At 39.9% G+C, this 14,484-nt stretch overlaps 1 protein-coding gene across 5 annotated transcripts in view; it reads left to right on the top strand.

Annotated features, from left to right (window-relative positions):
* Positions 1–13,812, top strand: part of pik3r3b (phosphoinositide-3-kinase, regulatory subunit 3b (gamma)) — a 232,412-nt gene extending 218,600 nt beyond the window's left edge. For 4 of the 5 annotated variants that reach the window (XM_026147116.1, XM_026147115.1, XM_026147114.1 and 1 more), the window contains 8 exons: positions 5,964–6,099; positions 7,179–7,277; positions 9,644–9,824; positions 10,303–10,428; positions 10,545–10,864; positions 11,419–11,493; positions 11,629–11,799; positions 13,108–13,812. In XM_026147116.1, the coding sequence (XP_026002901.1) occupies positions 5,964–6,099; positions 7,179–7,277; positions 9,644–9,824; positions 10,303–10,428; positions 10,545–10,864; positions 11,419–11,493; positions 11,629–11,799; positions 13,108–13,306 (1,307 nt within the window). In that variant the 3' untranslated portion in view covers positions 13,307–13,812. Of the gene's footprint in view, positions 1–404; positions 499–5,963; positions 6,100–7,178; positions 7,278–9,643; positions 9,825–10,302; positions 10,429–10,544; positions 10,865–11,418; positions 11,494–11,628; positions 11,800–13,107 lie in introns of those variants that run through there. The other variant, XM_026147118.1, reaches the window with a different exon arrangement.
* Positions 13,813–14,484: the final 672 nt, after the last annotated feature.

Genomic DNA, 14,484 nt, shown 5'->3' with positions numbered 1-14,484 from the left:
GCTTGAATTTACTGGAAGGTTGGGTAAGTTTTGTTTTTATTCTTAGTTTAGGGTTAGTGAATGAATATACAAATTCAGTTGGCAGTCACAGTAGAAACTTGTTGATTTAGAGGTGCTGCATTGTTGTGTGTGTGATTGCGTGGTGTGATGGACTTGGTCTACCACAAGCCTACTCAACCTTCCTCCCTGCCTCCCTCATTTCTTTCTTTCTTTGAGCTTTACACGCCTTCCCTCCGGGCTGTCCTCTGATTGGATGAGGGGGCGTGCCTCCGTGCAGGGATTAGCTGGGGCATCTTCTGTCTTTTAGAATGAGCTGTGCTCCCTCTTTTCTTCAGTCTGACGGAGAGGAGAGCAGGAGGAGGAGGAGGTGGTGGTAGAGGAGGGAGGAGGGGGAGTGTGTGCAAGTAAGAGAGGAGAGTGAGTGACAGAAAAAAGGGAGGAGGGAAACAGCTGAGAGAACTGGAAACATGCATCTAACAGAGAGTGTGATGGAGAACGGTAAGAGAGGGAATGAGATTTCTTGTTTTCATGTATTTCACTTTTTAGTCTCTTCAGCCTTCTTAGTTTTGCATTTTTAAATGTAACCGTAGCTTTCTTTGTATCCATGTCTACTGATTTGCATTTTTATGCTGCCCTTTCTTTAGTGTTTTTCAGCTTTTCCCCTACACACAGAGCTCCTCCTTCTCTTTTATTGCTCCTGCAGCACCCATAACTTGCAGAGGATGTGAGCGAGCACTGGCATTCATTCATTATTTTGCTCTGTGTGCATTTGTATTTTAAAACTGGGTCACAATCAGTCGTCCAAATGAAAGTCCAACAACAGAATGTCACTTAAAGCAGATTTTTTTTTCTGTGGTTCTTTAAAAAGTTATAATATTTTAATATTTAGAAACAGCTTTATCAAATTTAAATTTCTGTCAATGTGTCAACTTAAATGTTAATCAGCTTTACTACATCAGAAATCTGGATCCTCTTTAGATAGTCTGAAAGACTCCATTCATCTAACAGATGCGTACACTCACACTTACCTCATCCAGATGTAGAGCTGTGAAAATAAAGCAGATTGCTTCAGAACAACACATTCATGCTTCCTGCTTTGAGTTTTTAACTGTAGGCTGTGCATTAATTCCATTGTCGTGTATGAATTCCTGTGTCGGTACACATCTGTCAAACCTCAATTTTGCTGCCCTGTTTCCCTGATCAGCTGGCGTGTGCACTCCTGAACATGCCCCAAGACCCATGTTCTCTGAGTTCTCTTTGTCTCAAGTGAATTTATCATGTGTCTGTCCACTCTGACAGTTATTGTTTAGGAGAGCTGCAGGCTTCTGTCAGCATGTACAATGACAACTGATATGGAAGTGTCTGTGCATATGTGAATGTGTGAGCACTGGTCCTTTGTTTGGTGAGGGGGAGGCTGCACCTACGGTCCCCTTTGTTCACCGTCCCTCTGGCTTCCTCTCAGGGACCTATGCAGTAGTTGTGACTAAGGGCTCAGCAGTTTCTGTTATATTAGTCATATTTTTTTTAAGTCGTGTTTTTTGCAGTTTTGAACGTTTTCCAAATATGTCCATGTGGTTAAGACTGTTCTCCGATTAGTATAATTCTTCTTTATTTAGGACATAAGATCACATTTCCCACAAATTCTGATCATTGTCAGAAGGTTTGGATTTTCTACAGGTCTCTGGTCTTAATTTTTCTTATAGAACTTTGCAATCTGGAGCTTGTGTACTGCTTATTTTCTGTTGTGTCCATTGTCCTAAGAAACTACCAGATACAGTATTGGAGTAATGAGAGACTTAAAGGTGCAGAAATTGTTTTAGTCATTAATTTGGTAGAAATGCATTTTGTAGTTGGTGTATTAAGACAGAAATTCGATTATCTCATTGTAACTTCAGTGTTTGAGGTGTTCAAGTAACATATGAAAAGTGGACACACGTAATGAAGTCAAGAAAAGACTAATTTTATTGGTAATGAGATTGCCTAACTGCAGCTGTGGTGATCCTTCTGTGCTTTTTACACGCTACCCTCTGTGTGGTCCACAACTGCAAGCACACATAGACTCTGATTTTCATGCTTTTTAAAATCAGTTACTTTTTTCTGTTTTTGCGATCTATTTCACTTGTGCATGTGTTTTTCAATGTAAACATAACATGAATTTCCACCCCATCTATCTTTGGAAGTGCACACGTGTAGCATTAGTCTGTAAAGTGCTGACTGAGGGGAACAGTGCAGCTGCAGGACGACAGTTTTGGCAACACTAACCGACTGCCATGGTGACATGAGAGAGAGGAGGGAGAAGAGTTGAATAGTCAGTGAGAAGGGAACAAAGAACAGGAGAGGAAGAGAGGCTACCAGTCTCTATTTAAGTGGTCTTACAATAAAGAGTGAAGAAAAAGTTTGTAGGATGTAAACTGTTCCTACTTTTTTTTTGTTCTTTGAAATGTAGTGTGTTAGTTTATTGGCATCCAAGCATTTGCATAGATAAGCACAAGCTGTCACTTCCCCTCTTTTGCCCCCCCCCCACACACACACTTTGTAGTGAATTCTCACTACTATCATGTGACAATTAAAATATAACTCCAAAGTATTGTTTTCATTGTTTCATTGGTGGCTGTGGCTTTTTTTTTTGTACTTGTCAGTTAGATATACTAGCATGTCTGTAATTAGCATCAAATCAATTATTGTGCATTTTGCTTGCTCTGCTCCCCCCAGTGGGCAAATGTTGTAGGTTTAAGTCGTCATAGCACTGGGAAAAATGTCTTCTGTTTTTCCATAGAAGATATGAATTAAACACATTAGTCACCCTCAACCTAGTGGTGAGTGATATCATTTTGAGGGTATATCACAATATTTCAAGAAAATTTGTGATGAACAATAGTTCTAATAATATTGGAAAAAATGCTGAACAACGATTGTTGCAGCATTTATAAGCCCAAGTAAATTCAGAACATACCCAATGGTTCTTTTCCAGTGAGCTGCTGTCATTGATGTAATACCTAATTTGAAGTGTGATTGTAGTCCTGCAATGTTCCAGCAGCAACCTTATTGTGGAATAGTAGTGACACAGCACCAGTCGAACCTAAGGACAAAAGTTACCTATGTAGTATTTAGCATAAACATTTTAACTATAGATTGCTTTAAAAATAACAGAAATAACTTAACAATGTAACTATTTGCTGTTGTGAGTGTTAGCATTCAACGGACAGTGAGTGGTGATGTGCACGTGCACACAGAAGTCCAGGTTTTATTCAGCCCTTCCTCACATTCAAGCGTCTGTTTCTGCTGTCTGTGCGTGTGTGTCTTGTGGTAATTTGTGAGGCCACAGTGTTCCCAAATGCTGCTGACTCTGGCACGTGAGCACTCTGCAGGAGGAGCCCACTCCATTTCAGTACATTCATCAGGTTACTTTGTTTTTAAATGACACCTCCCACATCAGTACTCTGTTGAGAGCGAGAGAGAGATATTACACTGCTGGTCCTTAAATTGTGTCCAGATGTGCTTGGATACTTGCAAACTTTTGCATGTGTTTGTTTGTTTTTCGTATTATGTGTCATAGTCAGGTTAACTCTGTTTAGCATGCAGCATGGCACCAAACAGGTCTTTACAATATGCGCTGGTTTATAACATCAGTGTTCAAAAACCAAAAGCTCTGAAACTACCATCAATCCCGTTTGACTGACTGGTCAGTGTGTGAGCAGACTGTCATACTGTTTTACTTGACTTGACATGCAAGGTGAAATGTTTTCTCTATAATACATTTTTTCACACTTAGCAATCAAATATAGATTTGAATCCCAGTCTTGCATAGAAGTTGCATGTTAGCGCCACAAGTTGCAACGCAGAAGTTGAAACAGACTCAGTAATGTTAACCTTTATTTCATGCATTCAGTCTTTGTTTATTTTTTTGTTAGACTGCATGGTATTTCACAAAATCAGTTAAATATATTGACTTTTCTTCAGTTTGTATTTCCATTTGATACTTAAATTTGTTTAATGACTAAACCTTGTGAAACATTATAGATTGATCCCGTTGACCAAAGGCACTCCTGTTATGTTAGTTTTACTCAAACTGAACTAAGCTCTTTAAGTGACGTAAAAGTGAACATTTATGAGGGTGGCTGTAGCTCCTGAGGTAGAGCAGGCCATCTACTGATCGAAAGGTTGGTGATTCGATCCCTGGCTCCCCCAGTCTGCATATGTTGGGCAAGACACTAACCCCAAGTTGGTCTCCAATGCATCCATCAGAGTATGAATGTGTGTGAATGGGTGATTGTGACATGTTGTATAAAAGGCTTTGAGAGCTCTGGGAAAGTAGAAAAGTAAAAAATGTATAAGAATCGGTCCATTTATAAAGAAGCACTTAATAACAAGACAACAACCTATTTTTATAGCAAAACCTTTAAGTTATGGGTTTATACAGCTTGATTTTCATAACCGTCAAAAACCAAAACACAATGGGAAGAATGCAAGTCAGAGTTTCTGTTAGAGTTCTCAGTCAAATTTAACACTCTGATGATGCAATGACAATGGCTACAAACAAACGAGCGGAAGGACCAGAGTTCCCCATTACAAACCTAACAGGAGAATGAATTTAATGACAGGAGAAGATATGAAAACATGAGGATTTCCACATTTAACAAACCTCAGCATTCCTGCTGAGCCCCGGGAACACTCACGTGAAAGTTGACCTGCGTGTGTGGTTTCTGACATAAGGCATAATTACTATGATATATGGGCGCTTCACTTGTGATTAATAACCATACAGTCACCAGCTGCACTGCTACAGTGTTTATGTGGTGTGGTTATGAGTACAGTTCCTGTGCATCATCTGCATAAAAAGAATGTGTACATATTAAGGATTTAATCAAAAATTCAATGCGAATCTGGTGACTTTTGAACGTGGAGATGTAGGAATTTCAAATTGATACCATTGGTGGATCTTCTACAAATATCAGCTGATTTTGAATCTCACAGGTCAAGTTTTTGGAAAATCTTATGAATGCAATAACTCGAACACAGTGATGTCAGATTTTGAAATTGATACAATAGGTGTGTCTACTAGGGCTACGTTCACACTGCAGGTCTTAATGCTCAATTCTGATTTTTGGATCAAATCCGATTTTTCTGTCTGCTTGTTCACACTACAAATAAAATGTGACAGTAAACGCGCTCTAGTGTGAACGCTCAAACGGCCCGCATCCGCAAAAGAAGACGTCACACACAACGCGCTCTGTTTAGACCCAGACCAAACAGTATTGTTTGACTGATGGTTTCCCAATTTTGCTTTAAGCTATAAAGTTATTTTGTTATTTACTTATGGCCTAATAATTATCCTTATTGCTGTTTAAGAGAGGAGCGGTGCTTCAAAGGATAGTTGGAAATGTCTGTCAGAATCTGCAGATTATACAGTACAAATAAAATGTTCACGTTTCTCCAACGTTACACTAACATCTACACTGGATGGCCAGGAAGGGTTCATGATGTCTTCTCCGGCGCTGATAATTGGCATCTGTCTTGTGTCAGTGACATAGAAGACGGATTTAATGCGACATGATCGTTCAAACAGCAGTCGCTTTCTAAAATATCAGATATGTATCGGATCCAGTACCACATACGAAAGTGACCCAGATCGGATTTGAAAATATCAGATTTGTGCCGTTCACACTGTCATACCATGATCAGATATGGGTCGCATAGGGTCAAAAAAAGTTGGATTTGATGCGATTTCACCTGCAGTGTGAACGTAGCCTAGGAGGCTGCGAGGTACCATACATTTTTGTGTATGGTTGTGCAAAGTATTTCTAAATGATAAAGTGATCAACACTCTGTCTGCAGCTGTAGACTGATGGTTGAACTTTGCTGCAGGGCTGAGGGCAAGTTATACTGTATGCAAATATCATGTACATATGAACTGTTATACACACAGTAATTGTAATACTTGTTTGTTTTGTTTTTTTTCCTAGCCCTTCCTCCAAAGCCAACCAAGCCTCAGCAGCTCTCCTCGGTCGCAATGGCAGGGGGCAGCAGCAATGTCGCCAAGGATGGAGGAGCGGGAGGCTCCTTACAAGAGGCCGAATGGTACTGGGGTGACATATCCAGGTAGCAAACACTGTGTTACTGACAGAAAAATCAGTGAGAGCTTAACAGTGACATTGTTAGGTTACATGAAATGCAGATGTGGGAGGCTTGGCCCCTCCCCCAGCAACACAAGACCTGCACTGACAGAAACTAAAGGCGTGTTCTATGTGCAGACATGGTCAGCACATTTTAGACATCTTAAAAAAGCAAATATGGGTATTATCAGTGCTTTACCTGTTGTCAGACCACAAAATAATAGGAGTTATAGTTGGTCAGTTGTCTGACATTGATGTTTGTGTGGTTCTAAGCTACCAACATGTTAAAGAGTCTCAAAATGACCAGTAACACTTATTATTCATTAGGGTAAATATTATATTTGTCATTGTTGTCTGGTGGCTTTGAAATTAGCATTTCCTGTTTAGCATGTTGTTTAGCATCAATTGAATCTTAACTCAGAGTATCAGGTTATTATTCTTTGTTAGATATCACAGCACTGTCTGTCCATCTATGCTGCAGGAGAACTTTGACAGTGAGCTTAAAGTCTATAGCGACAGTAGGGGTAGGGCTCCAGCAGTTAAAGACTGCAGGATAGAGTAGTTTTTTTATATGCTTTATGTTATACACCATCATATTAGTAAACTATATAGTGTAATTCTATGTTTCTTTGGTTTGCTTGTTAGTTTGTTTTGTATGTCAATATATTTTGAAACTTCGATATACTCTAACCTCCAGAGATAACTGACAAGTTTATTTCTCAGCTCAGTAAATTGTCTTTACTGTTAAGGTCACTGCTTTACTTTAAGTGCAGGTTAGCTGTTCCACAAACAGTGATAACCACACCTACAGTGCAGACAGTCAGTCTGCCACTCACATACTTATCCTCAGCTGAGACACTGCTGGCTAGGATCACCCCTCCCTGCACTGCTAATTGACGGATTGTTTACTTTGAGGTGTGTGGTTATAAAGAAAGTTCTACTCGCCTGCCACTGATGATTGAAGGCAGACTTTTCCAAATGAACACCATCTGTGCATGGATCACTCAACCAAGTCAAACACCCTTTTTTTCCTTCCTCTGTTTCTCTTTTCTATTTTGTCTTCAGGGAGGAGGTGAATGATAAGCTCAGAGACATGCCTGATGGGACTTTCCTGGTTCGGGACGCGTCTACTAAGATGCAAGGCGACTACACGCTAACACTAAGGTAAGGCCACTGCACACAGACGTTTATGTCTATATCAGAGCATCTGAATGATGTGTTTTAAACCACACAAGGATTTCTACAAACTTGAGAGTAGTGCAGCACTTCTGATCCACTTTAATGCTGTTATCCTTTAGTTAACTGCAAGAATGTAGACTTGAGATGGTTCCTATAAGTGCTTTGTAGATAATAAAGAATAATAGAGCGTTGCCTGCCTTCTGGACATATTTTAAACTTGTATTGCCATAGTCGGAGCATGCTGATGTTATTATTATTTTGTTTTTTGTTGTTTTTTAGCATTGCATAGTAATAGTGGACAATTTTAGGTTTGGGTTTTTTTTGTGGGGGGGGGTTGGTCATACACTGTTCAAAAAATGAAAGGAACACTCTTTAATCAGAGTATAAGGTCAAGGCAGTTAAGCTTCTGGGAAATTGATTTGGTCATTTAAGTAGCAGAGGGGGTTGTTTGTCAATTTCAGCTGCGTTGATTTGAATGAAATTAACTACAGGGGCACTAGAGAGGCAACAATGAGGAAATGCCCAAAAAGAAGAATGGTTTTATAGGCATATTTTCCCACCTCATCTTTTCTAATCATTGTTTTTGTTTGGCTAGTGTCAGTGTGACTACTGGTAGCACGAGATGATACCAAGTCCCCTATAGAGGGTTAGGGTTAGAGTCCAACTCCTCCAGGATGACACATCATTGTGTACAATTGCTAGGTTTGCGGCCTCCCCCAACATCTTAAGAGCATGGAGGACATTAGTGTGAATGTCTCTGGCCAAACAATCAGAAATGGACTTCACTGCTTGGCACTGTGGAGTCTGAGCTGGGCTTTTCATAGATAAGAGCAGGTTCACCCTGAGTGACTGTAACATCAGCATGACTAGTTTAGTGGTGGGTCAGTGATGGTCTGAAGAGCCAAACCTAAGGAGAGATTGACAGACCTTCACTGGGTGGGCAACAGCACACTGAGTGCCGTTTGGCATCAGGATGAAATCCTCGGACCGCTTGTCCAAGCCCCCAGGACCCTGTGCTGGTGCAGTGGGTCCTGGGACCCTCCTGGTGCTGGACAACACCCAGCCTCATGTGGCAAGAGCTTGGTGGCAATTCCTGAAGGATATCATTCAATTCAGTTTTAGTTATATAGGACGAAACCACAACAGTAGCCACCTGAAGTCATTTTATAGGATGAAGGAATTGATGCCATAGTCATGCTAGCCTGACCTAAATCCAGCGTGGCTGGGTTGCACCTCAGACTGTCCAGGAGCTTAATGATGCCCTGCTCCAGATCTAGGAGGAGAGTTCCCATCCAACACCATCTGTCAACTCATTTCGGAGCATGCCCTGATGTTATCAGGCATGCATACAAGCACGTGGAAGCCATAAAAACTGGGTATCATTTTTAGTTGCTGCAAAAAAGCTGACTGCGTTATTTTGTTACTTTCATCCTCTGAAAGCTGAGAATTTTCATTTTCATCAAAGTGCATGGTATCCTTTTGTTCCCAGCAGATTACCCAGCCTATAACAGAATAGAAATTAGCGTAATTTTTTTTTTCCCCCCCACTGAGCTCTGATGTGTGTTTTGATGGAATAGAATACATGCTTAAAACGAATTCTCTTCTACCTCTGTGTATTTTTTGTTTTGTTTTGTTTCACTGTGTGTCCCTTGATAACTCGGACTGAATGTAATCTTAATAACTAGTTCATCTTTTGACTTTCAGACAGAAATGAATAAAACCTATTAATGATGTCAACTGACAGCAGAACAATTCATTACACTAGCATAGGATAAGTATGTTTGTTTAGGAAATACATTTTTAACTTGAATTATTTAGTATAATTCTCTGTTTAGACTTTGTTTGATTATTTCTTTTCAAACCTGGTGACATATTTTAGCCTTGTGTTTCAGTTCCACCTTCTTTCTGCTTTTACCATCAGCTGAACTTTAACATTTCAGGGTAATGGTCAATAATAAGAGTTCTAAAATAGACTCTTCTGAAGTGTGGGGTTTTTGTTTGTTTGTTTGTTTTTGTTTGGGTTTTTTTTGTTAGGGGCAGGGTGGCAGGAAATATGAAGCCATTCTCTGATGCATAGTTTAGCAAAGAGTGTTTGGTGGCTAAGATGTGATTTTTTTTTTTTTTTTTTTCTTCTTCTTCTTCTTCATTAACCTGACACGGGCAGGTCAGGAAAAACCAAAGATCCCGCCTTGGAGTCATACCATGCCCAGGTGTTATAGAAGCTATGGTGTATAAATATTTGTACGCCACATCTTCAAATGTTTGAAGGCGTGTATATAAATTGACAACCTGTCTGTTTTAGAATGCATTGCCTGTCTCTTTAAGCCTTTGTTTGTTATTCTGTTATTCAGGAAAGGGGGCAATAACAAGCTGATAAAGATCTACCACAGAGATGGGAAGTACGGCTTCTCTGACCCCCTGACTTTCAGCTCAGTGGTGGAGCTCATCAGCCATTACAGACATGAGTCACTGGCTCAATACAACACCAAGCTAGATGTCAAGCTCATGTACCCCATCTCCCGCTTCCAGCAGGTAAACTCCCTCCTCATAATCTTTAAACAGTATCCTCTTGAACACCACCAACAATCTTCCCTCTATACCCAATGACTTGCTCTTAGTGTTTCCACTTTAAACTGCAGCAGCAGCTACATGATACCTGCACGCTGAAATGTTGCCCTTTCGGCCGGCTCCTATGACATACTCAATTGCACGCACCAGTGATGAAAGGGCAGGTTTAGCCAGTCATTACTCAGAACTATGCAAGATTAGCCAGAATGCCCACCTGGGCTTACACCTGGGGCATTGTGGGTGGTTTATTAACGAGCCTGTTCAGGAGTCACCCTCAGTAAGGAGAACGGGGGTAATGGGAATAAGTGTGTGTGCGTGCATTTTTGTTTTTCCTTTTGGCCTTTTATTACAAATGGCTTTTGATTTTACTCTCCAGCTTTTTCCTTGTCAGTTTCTGAAAGTCACTCTGTCTCTAATGCTCCTTTCTCCGACTGACTCTCAGGACCAGCTGGTGAAGGAGGACAACATCGATGCAGTGGGGAAGAAGTTGCAGGAATACCACAATCAGTACCAGGAGAAAAGCAAAGAATATGACAGACTATATGAAGAGTATACCAAGACATCACAGGTATATTCATACTCTAGTCTAACAAATGCATTGCTTTTTTTGCATGTCTGTTTTTTGTTTGTTTGTTTGTTTTTTGGGGCTTTTTTTGTGTGTCAACTATTCATCTTGTCCTGCAGGAGATCCAGATGAAGCGAACAGCTATTGAAGCCTTCAATGAAACCATCAAGATTTTCGAGGAGCAATGCCACACGCAGGAGCGCTACAGCAAGGACTACATTGAGCGTTTTAGGCGTGAGAGCAATGATAAAGAGATTGAGCGCATCATGATGAACTATGAAAAGCTTAAATCTCGCCTCGGAGAGATCCACGACAGCAAGGTGCGGCTGGAGCAGGACCTAAAGACGCAAGCCATGGACAACCGGGAGACAGACAAAAAGATGAACAGCCTAAAGCCTGATCTCATACAGCTCCGCAAAATCAGGGATCAGTATCTAGTGTAAGCATACAAAGACGAGAGAAAAACATGAGCAATGGCATTAGTACAGAAAGCAGGTCAAAGCAGGTCAGCATTAAAAACCTACTGACCTGGAACAGGATCCTGTTTTCATGTGTTTATATTGTTCATGCTGTACATCTGTGGGGTAGCTACACACACTTGAAAGTCAAATGGGGAGTTATTAGATGTGGTCAAAAAAACTCAAACATCAGTGGAATCATTTCCGATGAAATAATTGTTTTTTTTTATTGATTGTCATATGGACATCAAAGAAAATCTGACTCATCATAGTTCTAGAGCCAAAAGCACATCAAGTGGCTCAATCAGAAACTTGCTTTAGTTTAGGGAAGGTCCAGTTCAACTCGATATCAGAGCGCCTGCTTTATTTCCAGGAACAAGTTAAGCAGTTTCTCAGCAGAACATCCCAAATTATTCTGTGAGGACATTTGCCAATTTCAGTCTTGTGCCGGTTCACTCTAACATAAACAAATTTCAAAGTTTCAAACCGATTCCTAGCAGTAACAATGCTTCTCTCTCTCTCTACTTCTCTTTAGCTGGCTCAATCATAAAGGAGTTCGTCAGAAACGAATTAATGATTGGCTGGGAATCAAGAATGAGAACACAGACGAGTGAGTCTCTACTTGCTTTGCTGCAACCCAAACACTGTTACTTTACTTACTTAGAGCAACTGTTAATTTAAAGAGCAGAATATATTATTTCTTTGGTGCAATTTCTCAATGTATTGCATATGTATGTGGTTGCAGAGGTTACTTTGTGAGTGAGGAAGATGAGAACTTGCCTCACTATGATGAGAAGAACTGGTTTGTGGGGGATCTGAACAGGACACAGGCAGAGGAGCTGCTCCTGGGGAAGCCAGATGGAGCTTTTCTTATCCGAGAAAGCAGCAAAAAAGGGTGCTATGCCTGCTCTGTAGTGTGAGTACATGCAACACATGACTGAAGTGATGTGCGTCTTACTTTACATACCCATACTTTATGAAGTCAAGAGTGACATTTTTGTCCTCCTTGTTTGTACACAAGGACAAAATGTTGGGACACCTTTCAAAATATTGCACATTGAGACGAACACCAGTGCCAACAACAACATTAGGCATTTGTATTATATACATAAAAAGTTGTTAAAATAGAATCGAAGTTACAAAAAAGCTACAACTTTTAATTGTATTTACTCTCAGGCTTTTCAATAGCACCATGCTTTTGCAGTACATCTTTAAGCCACGAAATATTTGAAAGCTTCAGAAAAGAAGCTGATTATTTTATTGAAGATGATGGTAGGGCTTTTTTAAGTCTGCAGCACACTGTGATTCACAGTGTGCGTTTGAGGGAACCGAAAAAACATTTTTGGACACAAAACTGTGGTAGAGGTGGGCGATATGAGGAAAATGTAATGCACAATATTTTTTAGCTATATTGCGATACACGATATACATTGTGATATGTCTTGACCCCCATTGGTACTGTGGGAAAAGTGTGCCGCGTAGAAAATCTTCCAGTTCAGACAGGGGATTAATGATGCATTCACAGCATGTGGGAGGGGAAAAAAACTCAGTGATTTACATGCTGATTGCTTTCTATTTCCATGGCAACCTATAGTCAATGGTTACAATAAAGCCACTTATGTGTCCATGTCTATATATTTAGACTGAACCCAATAACATGGTAGCTTTGTAAAAGCCAGTTTAAAAGCATGCTATAACAAGATGATAGAAGAGCCAGAGGCAGGAGGATGTTAAAGTACAAAATGTGTTTTAAAATGCAGAGATTTGATCTTCTAAAGTAGTGTTGTTGTTAGCTGTTGTCTTCCCCCAACCCAAACTTTGGTTAGACACTGAGTGAACCCTGAGAGCAGGAAGGTTTGATTCCAAAATGTTTATTTTTCTTAATGTCAGTATTGAATAAGATGCTTCCTCTTGGGAAGTAGTAGTTTGAGAGAATTAATGAAAAAGGTCATTTTTTCACAGAACCAACAAGTTCACTGACTCAAAACTCTTAAATCACTACACTAAATTAACATTTGAAAAAATACTGAATGTAACCAAAATAATAAAACTGATATGATTTCCATTATTTATTTATTTATTTTTTTTATCCCTGGGAGTTTACTTTAGTAGTAGAACAAAGCTAGCTGGAAGAAACTGGAAATGCAGAAAGAAAGCATTGAATGACAAATTTTTAACCTTAAAACAGTCTTAACTAAAGTACCTCTCCTGTGTGTCTCCTAAGTGTGGAAGGGGAGGTGAAGCACTGTGTCATCTACAGTACACCACGTGGCTTTGGCTTTGCTGAGCCATACAACCTCTACAGCAGCCTGAAGGACCTGGTGCTCCACTACCACCAGACTTCCCTGGTGCAGCACAATGACTCACTCAATGTGCGCCTTGCCTACCCTGTCTACGCACAGATGCCCTCTGGACGAAGATGAACCCCAACCAACGATGCTAAACAACTACCCCCAGAAGGACAACACATTTTACCGTCTTCAGGATAAAGGAGAAAAGGGGGTGTTATGAAGCTTAATGGGTGGTGGTGGTATTGGTTGAATTACAAAACAACCCTGTGTCCAGACCTGATGAACATCGATACAATTTTAACATTTGCTGCAACACACACATCAGCCACCTTGGAGTTATATATTTTTACAAGAACAATTTTGGAGGGCATTCTTTCTAAAGACTGCTTGATTTGCACAAGGAAGTTTTAAATGTTTGTGAATGTGAAAACAAAAGTGACCGAAGGAAGGAAATGGAGTAGGAGACGTCAGAGTTTCAGGTTGATCCCGCTGCTACCTAAACTCCAGCTCAGACTTTATACCAGAAACTCTAAAGTACAAGAATGACAACAAAACATTCCCATCAGACTTTTTCTGTGTTCCCATCATTTTTTCCTCCCTTTTCTTTTCATCAGATGGTGTAACTTTGAAATATATTTTTGGAGATTTTTTTTTTTTTTTTTTTTTTTTTTTTTTTTAAGAGGTTTCCTTTTTGTTTTCACTTACTTTGAAATGATGTCAAGTGTCTGTTCTCTGTCCCTCGCCATACAAAAATATAAAACGATGTAGCATAAAAGACAAAGCACTAGGTGCTATAGAGAGAGTAGACTGCTGCTGCTGAGGGATCTGGGGGGAGGGAGGTGCACAAGTGACACAGAAGTTTTTTGTTTTTTGTCTCAAAGACTGAAGCCTTGCTTGTATAAACTAATTATTTTGTTTTTATTATTGTTTTTTTTAACATTGCTTTTTATTATAGTCCTGTGAAAAAGTATTTGTACCACCCTTTTTCTTGGGGGGGACACAACATGTCACACGTCACACTTAAATGTTTCAGATTATCAAACAAATATTACTAAATATCCAAGTAAGTGCAAAATGAAGTTCATTTATTAAAGGAAAAAAACAATTATAACCTACACGTCTCTATGTAAAAGAGAAAAGGAATTGCCCTCCACCCTTGATAATTCATGAGTTTACTGCCAGATATGGAAGTTGTGAATTAAAGTATATTAGAAAAAATAAAAGCGAAACTTCATGCTACAATCTAAAGAAACTTGAACAGATGAAAAACAAAGTCATTGACGTCTGTCTGTCTGGAAAGGGCTACAAAG

Source organism: Astatotilapia calliptera, chromosome 17 (genome assembly GCF_900246225.1).
Source record: "Astatotilapia calliptera chromosome 17, fAstCal1.2, whole genome shotgun sequence".
Lineage (NCBI taxonomy): Eukaryota > Metazoa > Chordata > Actinopteri > Cichliformes > Cichlidae > Astatotilapia > Astatotilapia calliptera.
This window is presented reverse-complemented; position numbering and strand designations above follow the sequence as displayed.